This window comes from Adiantum capillus-veneris, chromosome 17 (genome assembly GCF_014529385.1).
Source record: "Adiantum capillus-veneris isolate H3 chromosome 17, ASM1452938v2, whole genome shotgun sequence".
Taxonomy (NCBI): domain Eukaryota; kingdom Viridiplantae; phylum Streptophyta; class Polypodiopsida; order Polypodiales; family Pteridaceae; genus Adiantum; species Adiantum capillus-veneris.
Window position 1 is genome coordinate 110,064,716 of NC_140947.1, and position 25,775 is coordinate 110,090,490.

The following is a 25,775-nucleotide window of genomic DNA, read 5'->3' on the forward strand; positions in this document are numbered from 1 at the left end:
CGGTAAGAATGTCGAGGTACTCGATCCAATCAATCTCAACAAAACGGTAGCGATTGCTCTCGCTCAAGAGATGAAGCACAATAAGGGAAAGCCTAAGGAGAACAAGTCTTCTCAAAGTACCTCTCAGACTTCGCAGAACCCTCAGAACGGTAAAAATGGTAAGAATGATAAGAACGGTAACTCTTCTAACCAATCTTCCAATAGTCTTTCGGAAAAGAACACTCACAATAAATTTAAGGGTAAAGCTAACACACTTGCTAAACCTAAGCTCATCCCATATGAAAAAGCTACACAAGGAATCATAGGAGGATACATCACAGCAGATAAACAAGTCATTTATTCTAAGGAAGGTCGATGTTATCATTGTCACGTCAAGGGTCATATAAAGAAAACATGTCCTAAGATTGAATCTAATGAATCTAAAGAACCCACAGAACCCACATCCTCTGTTAATGCCATAAATCAGAAGACTGATGTGTCCCAAGTTTCTCTTGATCCTCTCATTGATGAGTCTCTCATGAAGTGTTATGGTCATGTGAATGGTCAACACATGGTGGTCTTGTTTGATTATGGTAGTATGCATGATGTGATGGGTGACTCTCTTGTCGAAAGAGCCTGCTTGGAGACTCGCAAGACACCTCCTTTCGAGGTGTCGGGCTTCGCTCCCGAAATGGACTCTCTCATTACACGAGAGTGCCTTCATGTGTTATTCACGGTTCAACGAGTGTCCTTCCGCAGAAAATTTGTAGTGTCTCCTCTTTTAGAATGTGATGTGCTTCTTGGTATCCGATGGTTTCGTGAGCATAACCCTCTTATTGATTGGGCGGATGTCACAAACTGCTGACGTGTCAAAGCCCTGAAGAAGGGAGCCAGCTTGCAGATGTCGGCCAAGGGGCCTAAACCCTTAGAAGAACAAGTAACAGAAGAAGTCCTACCAACTTATGGGGACCCCATCCGATGGGGCCCCAAGTGACAAAGGATTAAAATAAAGCAGGACCTGCACACACACACATAAACCGATGACGTGGCAGATTTTCGAAAATTGCGTTGACATGATGACGTGGCAAGTTGTACGGATTTCCGCATTTTGCACTGGTTGATGACATGGCAGCTGTACGGATTTCCGTAAATTACGCTGGCAGCTTTTGGCATTGCTTTTGAGACCAGAAGCTTTTGAGTTTTGAAGGCTTTTCACTGTAACTGCTTTTCCGGCCAAGGGCCTTTAAATATGAGGTTAGGACTCATTCTCTGGCGTCATAGTTACCAGGAACGAGGAACGCGAAACGGAAACTGCCACAAAATGCCATTCCCTGTTACAAGTACTCATCTTTGAAACACGGAACGGGGATTCGGAACAAGAACTTAGAATGGGAACAGGGAACAGAGACCTGAAAACGGCCATTCCCTATTACTATGTCTGGCATGCTTCATGGCGAAGGTGCAAAGTCTGGAGTACCGACTTGTACTGTGTTGATGCAATATAAAGAAATACCGAAAGGGGTGCCAAAGTTTGGGGCCAATACTCTCTGGGGTGGAATTCCGCCACTCCGTGTCGCGTGTTGTCTCTCTCTCTCTCTCTCTCTCTCTCTCTCTCTCTCTCTCTCTCTCTCTCTCTCTCTCTCTCTCTCTCTCTCTCTCTCTCAATTCAGTTGTTATTGAAGTGCTAAAAATCTGTTCAGTCTGTTCTTTTCTATTGGCACATGGTGCCCGTCTTGTGACAGCGGACAATACTTTCACTTTCAATGCCAAAAGTGACTCTCCCATTGTCATTCGTGGGGAGAAAGTTGTTCATTCTTCACCTCTCATTTCAAATGTGCAGGTGAAGCTTGAAAAGAAAAAGGAGAAGGAGACTCTCTCAGTCTTTTCTTCTCCAAAGCACGACACACATGATTTGCATGATAAAGATGTGATTGTTCACAAGGATGATGGTTTAGTTGATGCTTTTTCTAGTGAAGCTAACCTCGTTGCAGATACGATCAATCACGAAGAACCGATCTTTGCTCTCGAGTCGAGATCTAAGGAACCCACTCGAGAAGTATTGTGTGTTCCCATGATTAGTCAGCACGAACTGTTCGAATGTTTCATTCGTGATGGTTTCTTGTATTTTGGTCACTGTCTTTATGTGTTCCCTTTCCACAGGCATGTCGTATTGTACGATGCACATGATTCACTCATGGATGAGCACGGATGTATGCGGATTTCTATCGAAAAAAGTTTGCATGACAGAGTCTCAGAAAGAGCACAAGAAAATTTTTCCGTCAAGCATTGGCATTTTCATTGTCATTTTCCACAATTGATTGATTTAGATCAGAAAGTCAAGATTTAACCCCATTTTTTGCATGTGTTTGGTAAACGGCTTGGCACTCCGTCGCTTTGTTAATCCACATTGCATGCACAATCTTTTAGGAAGACTAGTATTTTTCCAGTCACTCTACATGAAATGGATATCTTCATGTTTTTGTATTGAGAGTGGTTTCAGGAATTTTCCTCCTTGGAGATTCTTGATGAAGGTGGACCTACATCCATAGCCAAAGTTGGAACATTGAGGCAGCCACAGATCACTTTGTGTTGCTTTCGGCCTGGCCCAAAGAAACAAGCATTGGAGACCTTTATGAAGCTCAAGTATCGCACGACCCACGCATCAGAGTGGGCCAGTGAAGAGTCCTTCCAAGATTCTAGACATTGTTGGCGATCTCCCTCGACGCCATACAATTCGGTACCAGTACCTCACTTTAAAAAGGAGGGGATGTCACGTGCACATCTAACCCTATGTGCATGTGGACAAGCTACTTCATGTCTAGGATTCAGGTCACCTTAGGAAGTGTTCTGGCACCTTTGTAAGCCTGTGTGCAAGCCGTGCATGTCCAGGCACTTAAAGTAGTTGCATATCCTCTGGTTGCACACAGCATGATCATCAGCATTATAGTTAGTAGCCGTCAGGAGTATTTTACAGTGCACAGAAGCCATTTTCCCTATTTTAACCATTTTTCACTACTTATTAACAAGTGACTTTGTTGGGAAACTGGGTAGGGCAAATTGACTAAGTTACTATATAAGAAAGGTGGCACTAGAACTTTCTGGCAGAAAAGGTAGCAGAGAACCAAGTTCTGACAGTGCACCTTCTTAGCAAGACCGGCAAGACCACCTAGCGTCTTCCAGCCATCAAGACCAAGCTAGCATTTTCTGCAGGCTACAGCAGACAGAGTTACCGGGGAACGCCCCCTAGCCCCCGTTCCGGCATTCCGAGGGGCAGTTCCCTTCCCGAACGTTCCGAAACGTCCCGGAACGTCTGACGTTCCAAGTGGCCAGTGCAAACCGGAATGGCCGTTCCGGAACGTTCCGGAACGCCCCCGGAATGCCCCTAGAACGGCCAACGGCTACAAACAAATTTGGCAAAAATTGGAAAAATTGAAGTAAATGTTTGGGCTTCTTTTTGAAGTGTGCAAGGTCTCAAGGACTCATAAAATGCACCCCCCTCCCCCTTTCTCTCCACAAGCTAATCCTCAAGGGTCAAGCTCTCTCCCTCTCACACTCTCAAGATCTCTCCCTCTCAAGACTCACTCTCTCAAGGCTCAAGGCTTCAAGCCTTCAAGCTCTCTTCCTCTCCCTCCCACTCTCTCAAATCTCTCCCTCTCCCTCTCACTCTCTCACTCTCTCTCTCTCTCATCTTCATCTAGTCATAGCAAGGTTGAATGGTCTTCAAAACGAGTTTTTTGTGAGTATTAGAGTCAAAGCACTCTAATACTCCTTGTATTTAAACACAAGGAGCTAAAAAATGCACTATTTGGGTGTTTTTTAACCTCCCATTCAGCGTCGTTCCCGTTTCGGACCCCTAGCCGTTCCCCCGTTACGCGGGGATCCCGTCGCCGTTCCCGTTCCGCGTTCCGGGTAACTATGACAGCAGATCACCTAGCGTTTGCAGACTCCAGATCAGCCTGGCATTTTTGTAGACTACAGATCAGCCTAGCGTTTTTGCAATTGCAGATCTACATCACCGTTTTGCAGATTCACAACGACAGAACCAGCCCTAGCATCAACGTTTTCAATTTCAACAGTTAGACTCCGCACAGCAGCCCCCAAACCTCGCAGATCTCACCTTCCCGCAACAAATCCTCGCCACGTGGTCAAATCAGCCAGTGTTTTCAGTTTCAGCCCGCTGTTCGCAGATTTCAGCACCTACGTTTTCAGCGCATCCTCGTCTCGTCGTCGCCGTCCTCGCTGACATAGAGCAAGAATTCAGCAGATAGCAGATTTGCAGATTTCAGTCCCTAGCGTTCTCAGATTTCAGCCCGTCTCGTCGCCGTCATCATTGTCGTCGACATCGTCGGCAAGTCCATTGCATCTAGACCATTGTACCAGACTTGTGCAATCAATAGCATAGACCTCTCTCCCCATAGAGAGTGGGGCCCTTGGAGGAGGGTTTGACAACATTTTGGTGTCGTACTCCTTTCTCTCTATGTTACTAAATTGGCTTTATCTAACATAAAAATAATTCTAAATGAATTATTGGATTTATAGTGAGAGGGTTTTCTCACTTGGAACACCAAGGAAAAATAATTATAAATGAATTATTGGAATTTTAAGTGAGAGGGTTTTTCTCACTGGAGACATCTGAGTACAGAGTATTCCTAGTGAGTCATTTAAAGTAATGACGGGAACAATGTGAAAGGGAATATCTGTAAGGCCACCAAGAAAAGGTACTTTTGATGCGTCACATCGGATGGGTGACAGGGAGAATCGGGAAGAAGTATCCGACCATTCGGGAACAGACATCTCTGATGCGTCATAGGATGGGTGACATAGAGCATCGTGAAGGAGATTGTACCGTAAGTTCGGAAGGAAAGGACTAGGTGATGGGTATTCCTAATGCGTCACAAGGTGGGTGACGGGTGCATCGGAAAGGGAATATCTATAGTCGGGAGGAAATTCCGAACTGTGTTAGAATTGTGCACAAGGAAAAAGCAAGCACTTGAATGAAGATGGGTTCAGAGGAAACTTTGAGGAAAAACAGATGCTTTCTGAGAAAGCGAGATTGCTTTTCGGGAAAGCAGATGCTTTCCCGCAAGGAAGTCTATGTCTGCATTGCAACTGTGCATGTGATTGCATCTAGGGACGCCTGGGAAGTGCTGTGAAAGCATTGTTTTTAACTTATAAGGTTTTATTGAGTTTTTGGGCAGGTTCAGACTATTTTAAAAATACGTCGGCCGCCCACTTAATAAGTGGGCAGCCATCTAATAAATAAGGCAACAGATCAGCCAGCGTTTTCTCTCTCTCTTTTTTTGGCAGAACAGAAAAAAAAAAAAGAACGGCCGCGATCTCTACACGAGCAGCTATTCGTGCCCGTGGCTAGGAGCTATAAAAGCATCACATGCCCTCACTCAGAGGGGAGGACCAATCTTCGCAAGGAGGAGATGCTGCTGCAGATTTCAGCCGTAAAGAAGACGTTGCCGGTGATGCCCATGGCTGCCCCAAGTGCACCAGATGTCGCCAAGACCCAGTGTGCGAGTTCCCTCGCGAAGAAGTGCCTACGAAGCATGTTTCCATCGCAACAAGTTGCTGTTTTTCTCTGTTTTCAGCCCATAAGCGTCATAGACGGGGCTGATTTATGAGAAGGAACCCAAGAACACACTTCTTTTGTGTGTAGGATTGGAAGAGAGAATTTTCTATGTAGAAATCTCTTCCAGGGAATTGCTTTTCGAGAACCGAGTTGCATTTCGAGCGTCGAGACTTTGAAGGTAACGATTTTCATGTTATGAACTCTGAGTATTTGTTTGCAGGTGTACTTCCTCTTCGCAAGGGAGTAGGAGCAGAGGAAGGCATGAGCCTTTGCAAGAGAAAAGCGCTCTGAGGAACTAGAGCCAGATCAGCCGAGGGGTTTCGTACCCGAGTTTGGAAAGTAGATCCACGGATTGGAGAGAGGTAGTCTCTCAAGTTGTGATCCGGAAGTTGGGATTCCCAAGTAAGAACTTCGTGTCCGGGAAAGCAGAGTTGTTCTGCGGGAAGAGGACTCTGGAAAGAGAGTTGGAAAAGAGTTGCAAGGATGCCATGCCCTGAGTCTAGAAGGTGAGATCCAGAGGCGAGAACCTTGATTCTCGAGGAATTAGAACAAGGAACGAAAGTTCCTTGGAATAGGGTTTTGCCCTAGGAATCGGAAGCCTCAGCTTCCGGGAACCATCAAGTCTTATTCTAGAACGAACGTGGTAATGCGTTCGGTTCAAGTGCTTGTATAGACTTCTCCTTAGTAATAAAGATACTATTACGGGGGGGGACCAGCCCATCTTCTGGTCCCCAGTACTGTGTCGATCTTCTCACTCTCTATCTCTCTCTCTATATATCCTCTGGCTTCAATAATAAGTGATAAATCCTATTTATCCGAATGTATTTTATATTGTTATGCGCTCCCGTTTGTGACACTCTATCTCAGCACCTTGATTCACAGTGTTTATCCACTTTGTTTGCAATCATTTGCACTCTCTCACTAAAGGAACGGAAGGCTCTCCCTTCCGTAAGTAAAAGGAACCCTTGAGCACAGTTCGGAGCACTCTTCTTGAGCAAAGTTCAACATTCGCTTCCGCTGCACCTTACACTCATGGTAATCACCCACAAGACATTATAACCATCAGCTCCATCATGCATAGAATTGACTAAATACTACGACATCCCCACTAACGTCGTTAGTGCCCAATAGTGGGTGTACATTGTAGAACTGGGTACCAATATATGCTCCCACACACACACACCACGAGCATACAACATACAAAGATCTGCGTACTACCTATATTGCTCGCGGGGAATAATATTGTTTAGAGTCAGTTGTTTAAGAGAAATCTATTGGCTATTTCAGGCCCAAAATTATGTTAACGATATGTCATCACTAGAAGGTGGCATTCTTCAACAAAATTGTCATGCGCATGATTTGCTTGATATTAAAATTCAGGTAACCAGTTAAGTGACCACTACTTATTGATCTTCTTTCAAAGTACCAATAATATGCGTACTTTCTAAGCACACATATCCCATGCTCGTTTTTATCATGAACTTGTACTTAAATTATGATCAATTATGAGTATAAATTTGTGCGCATGTGCATTACACTAGTTTTGATCTTTTTTCTCTCCAAGTTCATTAAATGTGTGCATATTTATAGAAAGACAAAATTAGTTGGCTCTATTTTTGTGCTTTTTCAATCAAATGGATGTCAAAATGATGCTTGCTCTTATGATGGATGAACTGATTGTTTTCAACACGTTTGTCTAATCCAAGTTTGATTTCTCTGATTTCAAATAACTACTTGACTCTACATGCTCTCTAATATTCTTTTATGATGTATATCCCCACAAAGGTGTGAGATGTAACAATACCCAACTATGAAAGGGTTTAATAACCATATGCAAAAGGATGCTATACAGTCAAATCCTAACTACCCAATCCATTCAAGCAAGCAAATTCTGAAAACCATAAATTTGCACTGGTGGGTTATCCAAGCTATTTTTAAAAAGAGCCATAAGTCGAATGCACAGTCATGACCAAAGCCTAGAGACATTCTGGAAATCCAACCAGATATCACCAAACCTAAAAGAACATTACATAACCACACATTGAGATGTAATGCCCAATTCTAGCAATAACATGTGAAATTTAAAGGACTTCAAAATTGTAGCAATGGAATTGTCCAGTAAAACATTATTGATCCCCTTGAAATAATACTATCAGTCAAAACTAATTTCAAACTACATGCAGATGATGAACCCAGGTAGTATGCCAATTAGAAGGTCTACCTCATCCATGACTTTTGCAAATACAATGGTCAATGTTCTGATTAATATGGGCATTTGCAAACTGGGACCTTAAGGCTTGTTAAATAAAGGGATCTTACAAGCACATCAACACGTGACTAACTAAACAAACTTGAGATATAAACCATAAACACAAAAAATGATGTTTTAGAGAAAGCAAAACCTGTTACTTCCTGCAGGCGAGTCACCATCTTCCGATGACTGGTCCCCATCTAGCTCACTGCCAGGTCCCAAGTTTCCATATGTGGAGACACCATGAGCGATATTACTCCTTTGTTGGCGTTGTTGATATTGCTGATGGCGTCGTCTATACTCAACGCATACACATACCATGTGCAGCACACATTGGAGGCAATAGCCGCATACCCACAGCCTAAGGGGTGTACTTGGGAGCTCATTCTTACTGAGGCCAATGATGACAGCAGCAACCATGACAAAGGCAAGGTTCCATATGAGGTCTAGAATGACTACAGGCTTTGAATATGCCCAATCGCTCTGCCGCTCTTCAAGCTGCTCAGCAGCAGCCTCTCTAACCATCATTGAAGGTTCCCTCATCATCCTACGGTTACTTGCCTGCCGCAGAAAGCGAGCAGCACCTGATAACCCACCTCTTAAATTGCCGGGGCTTCTCTGTGGGCTGGGTGTGCTATTTCCGAGCAATGGTGAAGTGTCCACCATCGAATCATCTGCAATAGATGAGGTTGAAGGGCGTGTCCTCTCCATGCCCACAACCACGAAATCAAGCTAGTCTCTGTTATTCCAAAAGAATAGCGCGCTCCACATTTCTATAGCTTCTTTCTCTTCACGGTCGCAGGGGTCTGCGCATCTCTCATGCAGGAAAACGCACGGTTCTCTCTCTCGCTCCTCGTCTCTCTCTCAAGCTCTCTCCCTTACCTCTACCAGCAACAATTCAATTTGGGTCCCTCTATAGTCAGATTAGAATACCATTAACTGAACGCATTGTTGTGCATATAGCACAATGTATATTCTCAATACTTCACTAACAACGTGAAGTATTCACACGGGCCTTCAAAAGGCAAAAAGGTGACTATTGAGGGGTCATGAGTTAAAAATCTATTCTAACAAGGTGAAAATTCACTATGGCTTGCATAAGGCTATAAAAAGAATTTAATAATAAAATGTTTTTTTTGTGAGAGAAACAAGAAAGAGACACTACTTTTTTAAAACATTCGTTATCACAATAAAATAGTATCTTTTTTTGAAAAAAAGTGAATCAACAAACTACTTAGACTACAATATATTCCAAAAATATAAAAATATTGTTTGTAAAACCACTTGGAAGCATTGTAGCAAATTGAGAAAAACAAGTGATAAAATCACAAGGCCCGCCCTTGGAGAGTATCTTCTAAAAGAGGACGAAACAACATTCAAAAAAATTAAAAGAAAATTACCAAAATACCCTTGTAATTTGTGGAAGTTTCCAAAATACCCCTCAAATTTCAAAATTTCCCAATGTATCCCTATTATATTGGCCAAAAAATTCCCAAATGCCCTTTAATTTTTCCTTAAAATTAACCTCGCAAGCATCTTTAAAAACGTTTCTTTTTGCAACTCCTCGTAGGAAGAGTGGTTCTCCTCAAAAGAAGACGATACCACTAGGATTTTAGATGGTAATTGAGCTTTTTCATATGAAATTGTTCATCATTTTTGAATGCATATGGCTCTATTTGTGAGCTTATTGGTGAATAATTTTGTCTAAAATGCTAAAAGATAGATCTCCATTGTGATAAACATTACACTATGCAAAAATTGGGACAAATCTATCCCAAAATGATGCAAGGGTATATTGGAACTTTTTCAAATTTCACAGTTATTTTTGAAATTTCCACAATTTTTAGGAGTATTTTGGTAATTTTCCCTTGATTTTAAGAGTAGCCAGTATGTTCTCTAATAACTTCAACTTTAAATGAAACAAGTGACATCTTCTCTACTAAGACTAAGTTGTGGTAGCTGTCATTGCTCATGATAGTGCATCTGTCTTTTTTTGGAAGGGAGAGAATCTTCAAGAATACTATTAATGAACTGAGAGGGCCTTGGACTAGGGTCCTGGTGGTGGACCAGATCTAATTGTTGATGATGTTGGTGATGCCAATCCTTATTTATGAGAGCATGAAGGTAGAGAAAGCTAATGCCAAGGATGGCACCGTGTCAAATCCCTCCACTGAGAACCAGGAGTTTCAAATAGTTCTCATAATTATTCAAGATGCCATTAAGAAAGATCCCAAAAAGTACCACAAAATGAAGCACACACTTATTGGTATTTTTTAGGAGACTACCACTGAAGTGCACCACCTTAACCAGATGCAAACTAATGAAACTCTAATATTCCTTGCAAATAATATGAATGACTCAATGACTAGAAGCAAGTTTGACAATCTTTATGGTTGTGTCGTCATTCCCTGCCTGATCGTCTCTATGGGCTATAGATGTCAAGATTGGTGGGAAGGTTGTTGTCTATTACTATGGTGATGTTGGCAAATGTTATGTTGCAGCCATGAAGGCTCGAGTAGTAATCAATGAGATTGCAAGCTCTCATGGAGGGTCTGTCTATCTTGACATTAGAGGATGTGGTCGAGGTTGTAGACTTTTTGTAACCACTACTAGAAATAAGGATATTATTATGGCTAGCCACGTGAGAAAGACAAAGAACAATGCTATTGTCTGCAACATTGATCATTTCGATAATCAGATAGACATGCATGGTTTGGAGACTTAAGGGCCTCAAACTGATCACTTGATCCTCTTTGAAACAAAAACGGACATCACTATGCTGGCACGAGGGCATCATTGTGCTGGCACAAGGAGATTGACGAATTTGAGACATGCAACTGGGCACCCGAGCACTTACTTGTCCATAAGTCAACACTCCAACAAATGGGCTTACTTCTAGGACACCAGAAGGCTCTAGTTGTCCCTTATGCCATTCTCCATCCATGTCACATTTCATGATTAACATCTGTTTTGTTTCCCTCGTTTCAAACCCAAGATTGTCCCAATCAACATCAGACATGCTATCACCGTCCCTCTGAAACAAACACAACAATCGGGGAAGACCAATGACTTTGGAATTTAGACGCTTTAGCCACATGCATCTATAGCAATCGATCGAAGCTACACAACCGCGCACACACATGCACCCCTCTTCGAACATACAGGCATGGTACCATTTTCTTTCAACTTGAAGATGGGAAATTTTCCTAAAGAATGAGCTGTTAGTTGGACTGAAAGATAAATGGGGCACCTATTTTCCCAAGTCACCAAGTCTAGGCTGTGAAAACTTATTTTGTCATCTTTAAAGCTACCAAAGTAGACATCCTAGACCTTAACTGGAAACATGCTTGTTAGAGATCTGCAACAATGTTACTGAGATAATAAATATGCAAGAGACTTGAACTGCCACTAAAAACAAGGTATCCTCTTGCAAAATGACCCACATACTTGCATCCATGCATACATACATATGATGTCAAGAAAAGTCGATGACAGTGTTGGGGTGCACTATCCACTACATAAACTTGGACACTGGCGTAGACCAGTCTAGAGAATCATACTTTAGCAATACGTTGAAGTGATTTGTAGAAGAGAGATAATACTTCTACAATAAACTCATCCGACTTTCTATAAATTGAGATGTGTTGATGCCATGTTCCTTCACAAATCAGGTGACTACTCAGTTGGAGTTGTGGAATGAAAGGAAGCCTGGATCATATGCCAAGCAAGTATTATATGTGTTTTTCCTAAGCATCTAGACGAGAAGGTTGTTGCTCTGCATCTGGCCAAGCTTGGTACCAAGCTAATCAAATTGTTCAAGGATCAAGATGCTTACATCATATTGATGTGGAAGGCCCTTACAAACCAGCTCACTACCGTTATTGAGACAGCCATAGTTGATCTTATTAGAGTAGGGCAAGCTTAAACTTGAACACATTCAAGCTGCACCTGGCTTGCAGCACTTGTGTGAGGGCTTTAGGATTGCAAAGATAGAGCACAGAGGTTAAGCAAAGAGAGGAGTTGGAGGTTGGGGAGGTTGGTGAGCGTTAACTACAGAAAGAACCAACCTTCACCACAAAACCATGGCTTAGCATAATTCTCGCCCAAATCAGGATGCAAACAAATATAAGTACTCAGTAGCAAACATATCAGACATCAAACATATCTGAAAGCACACCTATAGTACGAGCTCCAAGCTGTGCACAACAGTGATCTTGCATAGATGTGCAAGTACTAAGAAGTGCAAGAGAATGAAAGCAGGACATCTAAAAAGAGTACGAGCATCACCCAATACTAGTCGGTGATCAATACAATGAGCAAGGGGCCAGGAGGGTTGCAACCATACGCAAAGAGAAAAAACCCTACAGTGCAGATGCTCCATGGTTTGTTGCAAGAACCGAAACACGTTTTGAGCGCTCAATCGCAAAGTTATGGGAATCCTAACTTACCAACTTACCCTTGAATGCAATCCCTCTGCCAAATGAAAATAGGACACGTGATGAGACTCCATTCAAAATAAGATTATATATCACCACTCATGAACAATGAAGGGAACGTGGCCTTTATTTTCTTCATTTAAAAAAAATTACCTTCCTCCCTCTAGTTGGCCGACACTAGCAAGAAGCAACTAGCCTTTATATGCCAACACCTAACTAGCAGAGGTGACTCCGAAAATGAGCATTCACTTCAACACATGTTCATCATTAGATTTACACACTCTTCATTTAAATGAGTGCACACTATCTTATTTCAACCAATCAAAATTTTTGGCCTATCAAAAAATGCTTGAAAATACAACTCAACTTTTCTTTCTATTTTAGTCAGCAAAAAGAGAAGGCATCTCTCTATAGCCTTTGCCCTTTGGGCAGGCCAAAAAAAGTAAAAGAGGACGAGAAAGATTGTGTGTGACCCAATTTTCAATGACCTCTTTAAAGAGAGAGGTACACAAATGTTAACACCTCTCATAAAAACCTAGAAAAAATATTTTTTAAAAAGTCTTTTTTTGCTATGTGGCACTAATCGGCAAGCTTTATCTAATGGTCCACAATCACCAAAAAACCAACGCTTTACTAAGGACTCCTTATGTAGTCCAAAAAGGTAAACGCTCATAATGATCTCCATGAGAGAGAGAGAGAGAGAGAGAGAGAGAGAGAGAGAGAGAGAGAAGGTATTGTTTAAAAGAAACCTTTTATTTAATCCTTAATGTAAAGTTGTGGAATTTAGTTTACTTATTAAGCAGTGTTTGCAAAAACCCGGGGTTTAGTGCATTTTTAACTAGTTAGATTTGCAAAATCCTAGCTAGATTATGAGATGGCCTTGACAAACATCTTAAAATATCTATAAATTTTAATGTAAAAATTGACCAATTTAATATTTTGACCTAATAATCAGCAAACTTTCAAGTGTGCCCTTAATTTCTTTGGTTAGGAAAAATCCTTTTGGCAAGCCCTGTTCTTAAGTTTAAAATGAGTTGTGGTTTAAAAAAATCAAAAGTTTTTTAAAAATTATTATGTTCAAACTTCAAATCATTTGTTGTATCCTTTCCAAAATAAAGTAAATATAGCAATGGGAAAGATCATGTGAAAGGCTTTCTCTTCAATGCTCTTCAAGGCTTTCACGACTTTTTGAAGGACACTTGTCAAACACCAAAAATTGGACGATCTTCATCCATATGGATGCTAAGGCGTTTAGAGGCCAAAAATCCTTCCTTTAAGACCTCATTTTGTTATTGTTTGAGACCACCCTTATCGACGGGCCACAATTCTTGGGCGATGTGAGCCGTCAGATTAAGTGCTCGGAAAAAATAAAATCAGCAATGTTTTTTCAAGGCAACGTAGCTAGACAATGGGAATTCATCCAAAAATCTAAGGTGTAATATTTGGATTATAATCAGCCATACATTATCACCACATTTTGATACATTTTCATACATAGTGTTCATCGTATGCTACATATCAAAAAGCTCATCTACACCCTTGCTAGTTCTTGCATAGTTATTTTGTTGGCGTCTTTGTGGGTAGTCACGTTCAAACTGGTCTTGACTACCACATCAAAATCCCTTGTCCTTATTTTGCACATTGTTATTGCAAAAATTTTGTGAACCTCTTTGACTCTCCCTCCCTTAAAAGTTTCCTCTACCACCTATATTGTCAACCATATGTTGATTGCCTTCATTCTAATTTCCATGGGCATGGCCACCTCCTTGACCAACTCCACGTCCCCTACGTCTACGTCTATTGTCATCATAATTACCTACATCTTGTGAAGATGACTCTTCATCGATGTTCTTTTTTTCCACAATCAATAAAGACATAGGGTCTATAAATATCAAAATGTTTTTTCGAGTATGAATTGAAGTATTCAGCTACTTATGTGCTAGTCCTAAATCACACAAGCATGCTTCCACCTTGTCATCATCATCGACCATAACACTAATATAAGCAAGGGATTCACATATGTTCTTTACCTTCAAAATATAGCCAATCACTAATAGACCCATTTTCTTTGTAGTGTTGAGGTCGAACTTCCACTCTAGCTTCCTTGCTTTGTTCCGCTGTGCGAGCTTTTCCTTCTTTTGGCAAGGCAAATGTTTTTGTTTTTTTGAGGGGCTTTACTTTACTACGGCAAAAAGGAGGTTCAATCTTCGTCTCTTAGACAACGGGTCACGTCTTGAACTACGTTAAGTTTAGCCAAGATGCTTTGCACTATTTGTCACATCTAGTGAGACCAAATCCTTCCGCGTCGTTAGAGGAATTAGCGTCTTGTATATGCCCAATCATGGTACTCTACACCTTGATAGAAAACTTGTACATGACCTTCCATGCTCCTTAATTTCAATCTTTGAAGGCTTTCACTTGTTGAGGAGTAGGATTCTCCTAGGGCAACATTGGTGCATCTTCATGTTCACCTTACATGTCCTCCGAATAACCTTTACCCATTAGGAAATCGATCATTCTGAACTTCTAAGCATGGAAGTTGTTGTTGTCCAACTTCTCACTAACATTGCCTTTGATTCCATCATTGTTAGAGACATTTGCAAAAAATAAAAATCTACATAAAAGGGCCTGGAGTAGCGGACCAAAAATAGCCTTTATCTATCACAACCTATGACCACAATATGTGTACATACACCCAAGACAACACTTCACATTACTATACAGTAGCTACAAAAATTGTAGTGCTAACTAAGCTTAGTGCAACACCAAATTGGGAGATTTGTAGAAACCCAAACCTTTGTGTTCCTAAACACAAACACACTCTGACTTGAGATTACAAGCCAAAATGCACCCTATGTGAAATCTAGCTGCACACTTTTTGAATCCCAAGCAGTACGATCTCCCATAAATATTGTCAAAATTGGAGATAGTTATTGATGTCTCCCAAAAATCTTGGTGGTGAGTAAAGTATTGACATGTGAGGGAGGGGAACACAAAAACCCTTACCCTCAAACACTTCTTTTACTACTCTTGCTTGCCGTTAATAGCTCCTTAGCCATAACTAGGATCTGATACCATGTAAAAAGATATAGAAGGAGAGAGCTTGATCTATTACAAGCACACATGCACATGCCCAAGAGAGCACACAATGGAGATGGAGGCACAAAGCTGCTTCTTCTCCTTCACTACACAAAATGGTAGTAAGTTCTACAAGACATAAGTGGGAAATACAACACAATAAGAACTATGAGCAGCAATCAATGTGAAACTACTATTGAGTGTGCTTGCAAGGTAAGTAGCCATCACTCTTGGTAGGTCATCATGCCAATGAATTCCAACTATAGTACCACTGGCGATGTTCCTTCTGTTGGCTCCCTCATGTTTCCAATGATGAATGTAGGCAAGTATCCTCCATGCCTACCATGTGAGGAGCTTGATATCTCAACATTGTTGCCATCGCCACACAAAACTTTAACTCCTCCCAGTTTTCTACATGGCAATATTGTGAACTGTGAGGGACAAAACACGAAGTAAATCATCCTATCAAATGACTACTACCAAATCTAGTAGCATGACTGTGTCAAAAAGGTGACAACAAAGTTTGGGCTTCACAACTTCTTATATCTTTTTTCCAATGGTACAGATTTCAACTAAAATTATCAAGTGACAATGTCCATCAAGGAGAATGGCCATGGTGCAATTTAAGAAGTCAATGGAAAGATTGTTGGAGTGTAAATAACATCATACCTCACAACAATGGCCCTTACACGTGGATAAATTTGGTAATGACTTAGTCCATAAAGCTCACAAGAGATGGCTAAAGTGCAACATTTTCGCTACAAAAATGGTAGGAGTGCATATTTCCAAAATAGTCCGAAAAGAGATGAAGCTACCTCTGCTCATTTATCCTCGACATTTTTCTCTTGAAAAACCTAAAAGATAATCTATGTCCTATAGCAGGGTTGCCCATGCGATGACCAAAGAAAGCAATTGAAGGGTATGAATTGCATGTGCAACTTCTCTCAATTGATAATGCATTATCTCATAACCTATACAAAAATCAAGAATGCAAAGATTGTTTTGTCTATGAATGGGCAGGGAGCACTGACATAGATAGCATATTATGCTCTTGGAAGAATGGAAGACTTTATGGATGCACCCAATTAGCAAGATTGACAAAGTTGGTTTGATGTTGGCCAGCCGTAGTGGAACAAAGAGGTTTGCCAAAAAGCAAAAGACTATGATAAAGAAAATGAGTGAGAATGATGACAAATAAACAAAACCCACAAAACTTCTTCAAGCACTAAGGAAGATAAATAGGAAGAGAACCCAATCCTTAAACAATCCCGCATATATACTCTTCCTTTCATCGAATTCAAAATAAAACTGAAAGAAGTTAGAAAAGAAGTCGAGAGAAAAGTGGATTGAATGGGTTGAAGTGTTGGAATTAGGGTTGCAGGGAAACACAAACACCTTGGAGAAGATGAAGGAAGCTCAAGGCACACAACAGAGAGTGTATTACTTAGTGCAATGGAAAGATAGATAGTCCTAGAATGAATGGGTGTATATACAATGCACATGGGGGGGGGGGGACTCCTAAAGAGGGGAAAATTGCCCCGGCTGTCCTAAGTGTGTTCACACACATCACTACCACATGTATATGGTAACAAATCCCCCCTGAAGTGATGCAGTGAACCAGAGCTGGCACATGAATAAAGGGAAGTGCCATGCCCTGAGGACATGATCATTCCACAAAGGGGAGTAAGCCCAAAGCTTTGCAAAAAGCTTTGAACTTATCACGAGACAATGCCTTTGTGAAAATATCTGCAAGGCTGTCCTATGTTGGCACATAAGCCAAGTTGATCTCTCATGTTGAGAGTCTCTCCCTAACATAGTGGTAATGCACCTCAATGTGCTTTGTGCGAGCATGAAAAATTGGGTTCCTCGCAACTATCAATGCGCTCTGATTGTCAGTGTAGATAGTGTTGGCAGTGTCATGACCAACACCCAAATCAGCCATAAGGCGTTTGAGCCATACACACTCAACCATAGCTGTGAAGACCGCCTTGTACTTAGACTCACAACTAGAAGTGGCCACAGTAGGTTGCTTCTTGCTCAACCATGATATACATGAGCTGCCAAGCATGAAACAAAAACCACTTGTGGACACTCGCATGTCAAAACAACCAGCCCAATCCAAGTCCAAAAAAGCATGTAAGTCTGGCGGCAATGATCCCCCCTTGGGATAAAACAAGCCAATATGTAAAGTGCCACTCAAGTAGCGAAAAATCCTCTTGATAGCCTACTAATGCTTAAAACCTGGGCTATGCATAAATCTGATGACCTGTGAAATTGCAAACTGAATATCCGGCGTCGTGTTGCATACATAAATGAGGCATCCAATAGCAGTTTGGTAAAGAGTGACATCTGCAGGATCACCAACATCATGAAGACTCAATTTCAAACCTGTTTTCACAGGAGTGGCAATAGGTTTGCAATCCTCAAGTCCAAACTTACATAGCAATGTCTCTATGTAACTTTTCTGACACAAGGCAATACCACCATCACACTACTTAAATTGTATACCCAAGTAATGATGCAGCATCCCCAAATCTTTCATCTTGAAAGTAGCATTCAAATCAGCCTTAAATTCAACAATTTGTCTCTCATTTGGTCCAGTGATCAGCAAATCATCTACATAAAGAACCACAATGAGAAGTACATCACCTCACACTTTACATACAATGTGCTTTCTGTTGGACTCTTACAAAAGCCTCGTTTGACCAGATGAGTGTCAGTCTTCTCATACCAAGCACGAGGAGATTGCTTCAACCCATACAAAGCCTTGTTACATTTGCACACCTTATGCTCTTGTCCTTTTTTGACAAAACCGCGAGGCTGTGTTACATAAACTTCCTCAAATATGTCATTATTCAAGAAAGTAGTAACAATGTCTGGCTGATGTACATCCCAATCAAAATGAGCTGCCAATGCACATAGAAAATGCACAGTAGTCATACGACAAGTGGGAGCAAAAGTCTCTTCATAATCTATGCCTTTTTTATGTGCATAACCCTTTGCAACAAGTCGATCCTTATAGCGATCAATCTCACCATCCGGCTTGCATTTCAACTTGTAAACCCACTTTGTATGAATGACCTTCTTTCCAGGAGGCAAATCACATAAAGTCCATGTGTCATTTTCTATAAGTACATCATATTCTAATTGCACGACAACCATCCAATTTTTTGAATTCTGTGCTTCATCAAAAGATAGAGGTTCCTCAACATCATGTAGGCTAGACACAACCAAAGCATAACAATTAGATGCATAAGATGCATGGAGAAAGCCTGAACGAGTGCGACTAAATAAAGGTGCATCCAATTTATTGTCATGCAAAGTATGCACCGGCCATTTAGGCATACCTCTAGCCTGCTCATTTTCAGCCCTTTCCTCAAGTACATCATGTACATCTGCATCAATAATAGGTTGATATGTAACATTTTCAGAAACCCCCATAGGCTGTACATTTGCCTCATTGGAATTTATGTTCGTACTTCCACCACTAAAAAGAGGCAACAAAGTGTCATAATGTCCTATGAGCTTACATTACTATCTCTAGTACATGATAGCAAGGGCTGAACAGAATCTTCCACAAACACAACATCCCGTGAAAGCAGAATATGCTTTGTTTGTGGATGATACAACCTGTAACCTTTGCTTTCAGCACTGTCCAACAAAAATACATTTGACAGCCTTATCATCCAATTTTCTACGTTGTGTTTGTGGCACCAAAGCATATGCCAAACAGCCAAAAACACGCATGTGTTCTCAATAGAAGGCTTTCTCCCATGCCATATGGAGTAATAGACTGCAAAGCTTTCGTAGGACACCTGTTTAGTACATAAGTGGCACACATGATGGCCTCGAGCCAAAAAGAATGTGGCAAAGCTTGACTTTGACCATACATCATGCCATTTCCATAAGTGAAATATTTTTCCTCTCAGCAACACCATTTTGTTGAGGCGTATAGGGCACTGTATATTGGTGTTTTATCCCACGACTAGCCAAAAATGAACTAAATTCATGAGACATATACTCCCCGTCGATTGGAACAGAGGGTGCCCATAGTACATTTCAAGACATTTTCAGCCATAGCCATAAATTGTTTGAAGCATATAAAAACTTCGGACTTCACTTAAGCAGAAACACCCATGTATGCCTGGAGTAATCATCAATGAAAGTCACGAAGTAAAGGTAATTTCCCAAGGATGAAATTTGAATGGGCCCACAAACTTCACTATGCACAAGCTCCAACCTGCAGGTGGCTCTAACTGAACCATCCTTTGGAAACTTAGAACACTGCATCTTACCCAAAATATAACCTTCACAAACATGTTTGACAGGTGCTTCAAGAGGCCGTAAAGAAGCAACCATATCAAATTTCTACAAATGTAGCAAAGTAGAAAAATTCAGATAACCAAAACATGCATGCCAAAGTTTTGCATTTGAAATAGCCTTTGAATCCAAAACTGCATTTGCAAAATTTTGCCCACACTTGTCATACAAAGTGAGCTTATATAGCCCACAGCGTAGCCAGATGCAACAATTTCATCACCGAAACTGAGATCATGTATTGTACATCTGTCATCCACAAATTTGACTACAAGACAAAGTCTAGCAAGTGTAGATACAAACAAAAGATTCTTCTTGATCCCAAGTACATAAAGTGCATCAACAAGTGTGAAAGAACTGCCATTTGCAACAATAAGCACAATCTTTCCAACTCCCTGAACCGGATAAGAGGCATTGTTGGCACAAGTAACTGAATTTAACATGAGGGACAGACTCAAGAGAGGTGAACAAATTGCAATGTGCTTTGTAGCACCACTATCAAAATACCACACATGTGAATCTGCAGCAATTGACATGCATGCATCATGGACGTCATTATTATAGGTACACTCTGCACTAAAAGCCCATTCTGCATCAACATCAGTATCACAGTCTCCTTTCACAGAAGACTCAACAATAGTTGCATTTGTAGTGGAACCGGCATTTGCAGTGGAACCACCCTCTTTCTTCTTAGCCTCTTTGACCTTCAACTTAGGACACTGCTTGATCAAGTGATCATTATCTTTACGATAATGGCAACGCATCTTCTTTTTGCCCTTATCACCAAAATTTCCAGACAAATTGCTGCCAGCAGAAGCATTAGGAACATGTGATTTTCCACTCGCAGAAGAACCATAAGAAGTGGCTGCATTGCTGTTACCACCCTTTCTTTGAGCAACAATAAAATCTTGTTCAACTACACATTGTCTACTCGTGCTTTTTTTGGAAAGTAACTCTTGCAAGAGCAATGTGCATAATGCATCAAACTTGACAACTTCAGGATTTCCTTGGGTCATAAGTCTCCAAGTACTAGCAAAAGTCTGGTAAGGCATCAAGAACAGTCTACACAAGGGAACTGTCTAGAATGACTTCACCTACAGAAATAATTTGCTCATTGATATCCTTGACACAATCAAGGAAAGTGTCCATAGCATCTTCCTCATGCATAATCTTCGACTCCAGCTCTTTACACAACAATGCAATTTTTGCCTCATTGCGGCTTGCATAAAGACCAACCATAATATCCCAAGATTGTTTTGCAGATTTCACTAACAAATGTGAGGAGTAATGGTGCACTTCACAGACAACGCAATCAACGCATGAGCTTGCGCATCCTTTACATCCCAACGAGCTTGTTCTGTCGTAGGGAAAACAACTCTAACAGCAGCAAGACTTGCAACATCCTCAAAATCGCCTCCATCCTTAGAACCAGGACGTACATCAATGCCCTGCACAATATTCTAGACGCCTTTGACACAAGAACATGTTGCATCATGTGGTAATTGTCCCCATCCAATCTGTCCTCAGTAGCAAACATCTTGAACACGTCTGTGTTGTTGTCAGCCATGGTAAATACTACACATGATGTGAAAACTGCCCAAAAAAGAGGAGTTGAAGCGGGAACAACATGTTCTATATAGCACAAAATGTAAAAGACTGCAAGGGACCTGTTATGCAAAAATTGACACTGACTGAAATTATGCACAAAATGATGAAATAGCTTGTGCAATTCTGCTTGTAGTGGAAATGAAGGCCGAAATGAGCTCGAATTAGAAATCTGAGCAGGCATAGCTCTACGAGCTTGCCCTCCGTTTCCACTGTAGGTAGTACTGCACATGACAAAAATTCTGCACAAAATGACGAAATAGCATGTGCAGTACTTCCTACGAATGCTTACCAAAGCTCACTAAAATTGGAGAAAGTGAGCAGGGGTGTGTTGGAACTACTGGCAACTTAAGCCCGAAAGGATGCAAACTGATCTGATACCAATTGTTGGAATTAGGGTTGCAGGGAAACGCACACAGCTTGGAGAAGATGAAGGAAGCTCATGGCACACAACAGAGAGTGTATTACTTAGAATGCAATGGAAAGATAGATAGCCCTAGAATGAATGGGCGTATATACAATGCACGGGGGAAAAAAACCTCCTAAAGAAGGAAAAAATGCCTCGACGGTCCTAAGTGTGTTCACACACATCACTACCACATGTATATGGTAACATGAAGGCCTCAAAGCCCAAATTGCCAATGTTGAGGACCTATGATGACCCAAAAACTATCAAAAGCTTAAGAATCCTAATTAGTAGAAAGATAATAAGTGCCATGGATGGAGGTTGGCCAAAGAAAGGTTCCTATAGGAGCAAAAGAAATTGCAAAAGGCTCAACAAGATAGGGACCAACAAGAAGAGAGTAGAATCCAAGAAGAAGTAGCCACAATTTGGTCTATTTTTTCATTATCCTCCTTAAGTTTGAAGCTGCACTCAAGGAGTAAAACACCAAAGGGTTGACCAATTATCAAGGCTACATGATAAGTCTAAGCATATCACTAAGCAAACGAAGATAAACTGACAAGAATTTCCCTACTAGTGACGAGCTAACCAAAAAGAGCCCAGCTTGAGAATCATGCGGCCCCTACATGCGAGTTAAAATATGGAGAGGTGTCCCCTATGATGGACTGGGTCTAAGTCGCCTAGAAAGGAGTGTCATAGATGGTGAGAGCTGTGTCAAACTCGGACCCTATTGCTCCATGAGGTGCCATCGACAAGTGGATTGTTTGGAAATGTAGCCGTAAGCGGGTGGTAGATTCTATCCAAGGCTAAATAAGGGCAAGAGATCGATAACAAGAAAGTATTGCAATGGTAAGATGAAAAGGATCTTGAAAAGGGATATAAAAAATGCGAAAAAGTGCTAGGAAGAAAGTGAATAGAGGCCGCGACACCCCGTTGGATGCAGAATGATGAGAGATGGTCTGACACTCGTCGACACCGAGTGTTGGTCAAAGAAGAAGAAGAAAGGTTACACAAAGAAAAACAAGAGGAGAAAAGAGCTTAAAAGGAAAGAAATGGGGAAGATGATAGAGTCCTATACCCTCCTTCTCCTATAACAACCCATTCTTAGGAACCGACCCAAGGAGACTAATAGAACAACCAATGTTTCTCCCTCCTCCACTTGTGAGTCTATACAATCCACCAGGGTAGCCAACGAGAACAACCAATCCAAAACACTTTTGAAGACCAAGACCAAGGATCTAACAAAGGAGAAGAAGGTAGATAGAAAGAGGATTCACCTAGATTTGACAACAAAGACTAGGAGGATGATGACCAATGCAAAAAAGAAGGTAACAAGAAATAAGAAAAGGAAGAGAAGAACGACAAAGCATAAGGTGACCAACATGAGGATGCATATCCACCCATTCATATACAATGATCTAAAGACTAGAAAAAGAGTGTTATTCCAACAACACAAATGTAGCTTGCTACTTGTAGAGAGACTATTGCTTTGAAAACTTCCTACCATAGAGATGGAAGTCTGAGTCATCCAAGATTCATCTCAGACTTATGAGCTGAATGAAGTCATTGAGCACTAGCTAGATCATGAGCACCTCTCCTCTTTTCAAGACATGTCTTCACCAACATTGATAAATACATTTAAAGAACATGAAGTCAGCTTGGCCTTGGCACTTTCACAAGACATGGTTAACAAGCTGAAAGATGTTATTTAGCTAGACTATGTTAGCATCCACCTACTCAAGAGAGCCAAGTTAGAGCAACACAAACTTCTATTAGAGTGCAAATAAAGAGAAAGAAGTTTCAATGTTTTCAAAAATCCCTTTCATGAGAAAGATTGGTTGATGGATCAAGACATAGCAAAGAGGCAAAAACTACAAGACGAACTCCATGGGAGGCAAGCTCAATTTCTATCATCCAAGCAATCTAAACAAGTATACCAAGAAAAGATGGAAATCAAATAGGCATTGTTGAGGAAAACACAATATACATCCATCATCTATTAGGAGAAACACAAAACATTAAAAGACCCACTCTCAAAAGATAACGGAGTTACACGTTGTAGCTACCCAAGGGACTCAAGATGAAGCCATACCATTTTCTAGCACTCTTTATGAGAAAGCCACTTCAAGAAAAAGCTCAAACTATGCAATATATTATTAACATGGTTGAGCAGATCCAATAGAAAGAGAAACTAGCCAAAGAAAAGGAGCAATCTTTATAAGATGAGATACAATGAGAATTGGTAGCTAGGAAGACATGGGTACCCCCGGAATCTACTACAATCATACAAGCTCTATTGGATGCTCCCAAAAATATGGACCATACCTCTCGTGCAACTTGGTTTTGGAGGTATCTCCACAATCAAAGCGGATATTATTGCAAAGCTTTCCTTGGAGCCTCAGGGGGGGTCACTATGTATAAATTGTGTAAATCACGTGTATTCAAGGCTTATTTATAAAACTCCTTATCTGTAAATTTTTGACAAATAAAATACACCCTTTTCCTATTCAATCTATAATTTTTTTTCCAATTCCATTTTAGGGTACCATTCTGTATGTGAAAATGTGAAAAAAAGTAAAATTTAATAAACCCTTCTACTGCACTGAGACTACACTCACGTGATAGTCACATAATTATTAAGAGACCCCCCCCCCGGAGCATAGGTTCTTAGATGAAGATCAAGAACTCAGAGAAAAAATTCAAATTGAGAAGATGAGATAGGAGTACAAGGTTTTGTATTTGGCAGAACTTATCTATCGTAAGTCAAATATCCCAATCAAGGACTGTCATATGTGAATACTCACTTTTCCACTCATTTAGAGAGAGATCACTCCCATCGATCAAGGATTCTCCCTTAGAGCCCTACAAAACTCTTTAGGTGGATATGATGAAGTGACATTGAAAGAGCGGGATAAGAGCTTTGTCATGGACAAGAATTCACATGAAGGAAGAGTTAGCTTGAGTAGAGGCCAAATGACATGATTTTTTACTTGATTACACTCATGCAAGTCAACATTGACCCAAACTTCTACCTTATGACAAGAAATTGGACATGGTGGTCCCTTAAAGAGCAAGATATAGGACATTATGCATGGCTAAATAGTATGAAAATGCAAGTACACATCAAACGATATCAGACGACCACAATTACACTACGACTCATAACAAAAAGTGCAACCACTAGGGTGTCTACGACGGCCAAATTAAATGGGAGGCAATGTTTGTTTAACATTATTTTTTGGAGGTCGTCTACTACTGCACTGTGGTTTGTAGGCTCGTTCACTTCCATCCTTCTGTACCCATACATTTTGTTTGCGTATGATCTATGCATTGTCGCCTGTGGTGTCTCATTTTTTGATTGAGTACGGTGGGTGGTTTCCTGGTTATCCTTCGTAGGTATCTTTTGCTGGTTAAGTGGCACTCATATTTTTTTCTCTTTATCAAGTGATTGTGGCACCATTATCTGGCAGAAAAGGCAGATAGAAAAGCAGAACTGGTACCACATGGTGTGGGACCTACACCAAATCTAATGAATGAAAGTACAAACTTTGCCGCTCTTGGGGCAAAGTGAAGGATCAGACGATGGCAGATTGGGCAACTATTTGGGAAGAGCACTACAACAGTGATCCGGCCCTGACTACTCCACCAAAAAGTATGTCAAGGTATACCATATTTTTAAGACTTTCATATTGGAAGGACTTAAAATACAACACCTCTTGGGATCCCATGCACATATTCAAGAATGTAACTCAGGCCCTGTGGGATCACATTATTGGCAAAAAAGGCTCATTGGGGGTGAGGGAGGATTTAAGTGCATTGAAATGTCTCCCCGCCTCCGCCAGTCCATGTCAAGCTCCCAATGGGAAGATTGTGCTTCCTAAAGTGCCATGGATGCTAACCAAAGAAGAGCTAGATCAAGTGAAGGGTTTCATTGCATCTATTTGCACACTAACAGGATACATCAGGTCAGTAAAGGGAGATTTCACAAAAGCAAAGAAAGGTAGAAGCATTCAATTGTATTGGTTGAAGTCTCATGATTGGCACAATATGCTACATGTAGTTCTCTCTCTCTCCCCCTCTCCCTCATTTTGTGTAGATATTGATTTGTGTGTATTACTTTTTCTCACT

At 41.0% G+C, this 25,775-nt stretch overlaps 1 protein-coding gene and 1 pseudogene across 1 annotated transcript in view; one reads left to right on the forward strand and one right to left on the reverse strand.

Annotated features, from left to right (window-relative positions):
- LOC147437866 (E3 ubiquitin-protein ligase At1g12760-like) overlaps positions 1 to 8,731 on the reverse strand; it is a 59,505-nt gene extending 50,774 nt beyond the window's left edge. The window contains exon 1 of the mRNA XM_086487301.1: positions 7,960 to 8,731. Coding sequence (XP_086343427.1) covers positions 7,960 to 8,519 — 560 coding nt within the window. The 5' untranslated portion in view covers positions 8,520 to 8,731. The remainder of the gene's footprint in view (positions 1 to 7,959) is intronic.
- Positions 8,732 to 9,587: 856 nt separating this feature from the next.
- LOC147437867 (adenosylhomocysteinase pseudogene) lies at positions 9,588 to 11,693 on the forward strand (annotated as a pseudogene).
- Positions 11,694 to 25,775: the final 14,082 nt, after the last annotated feature.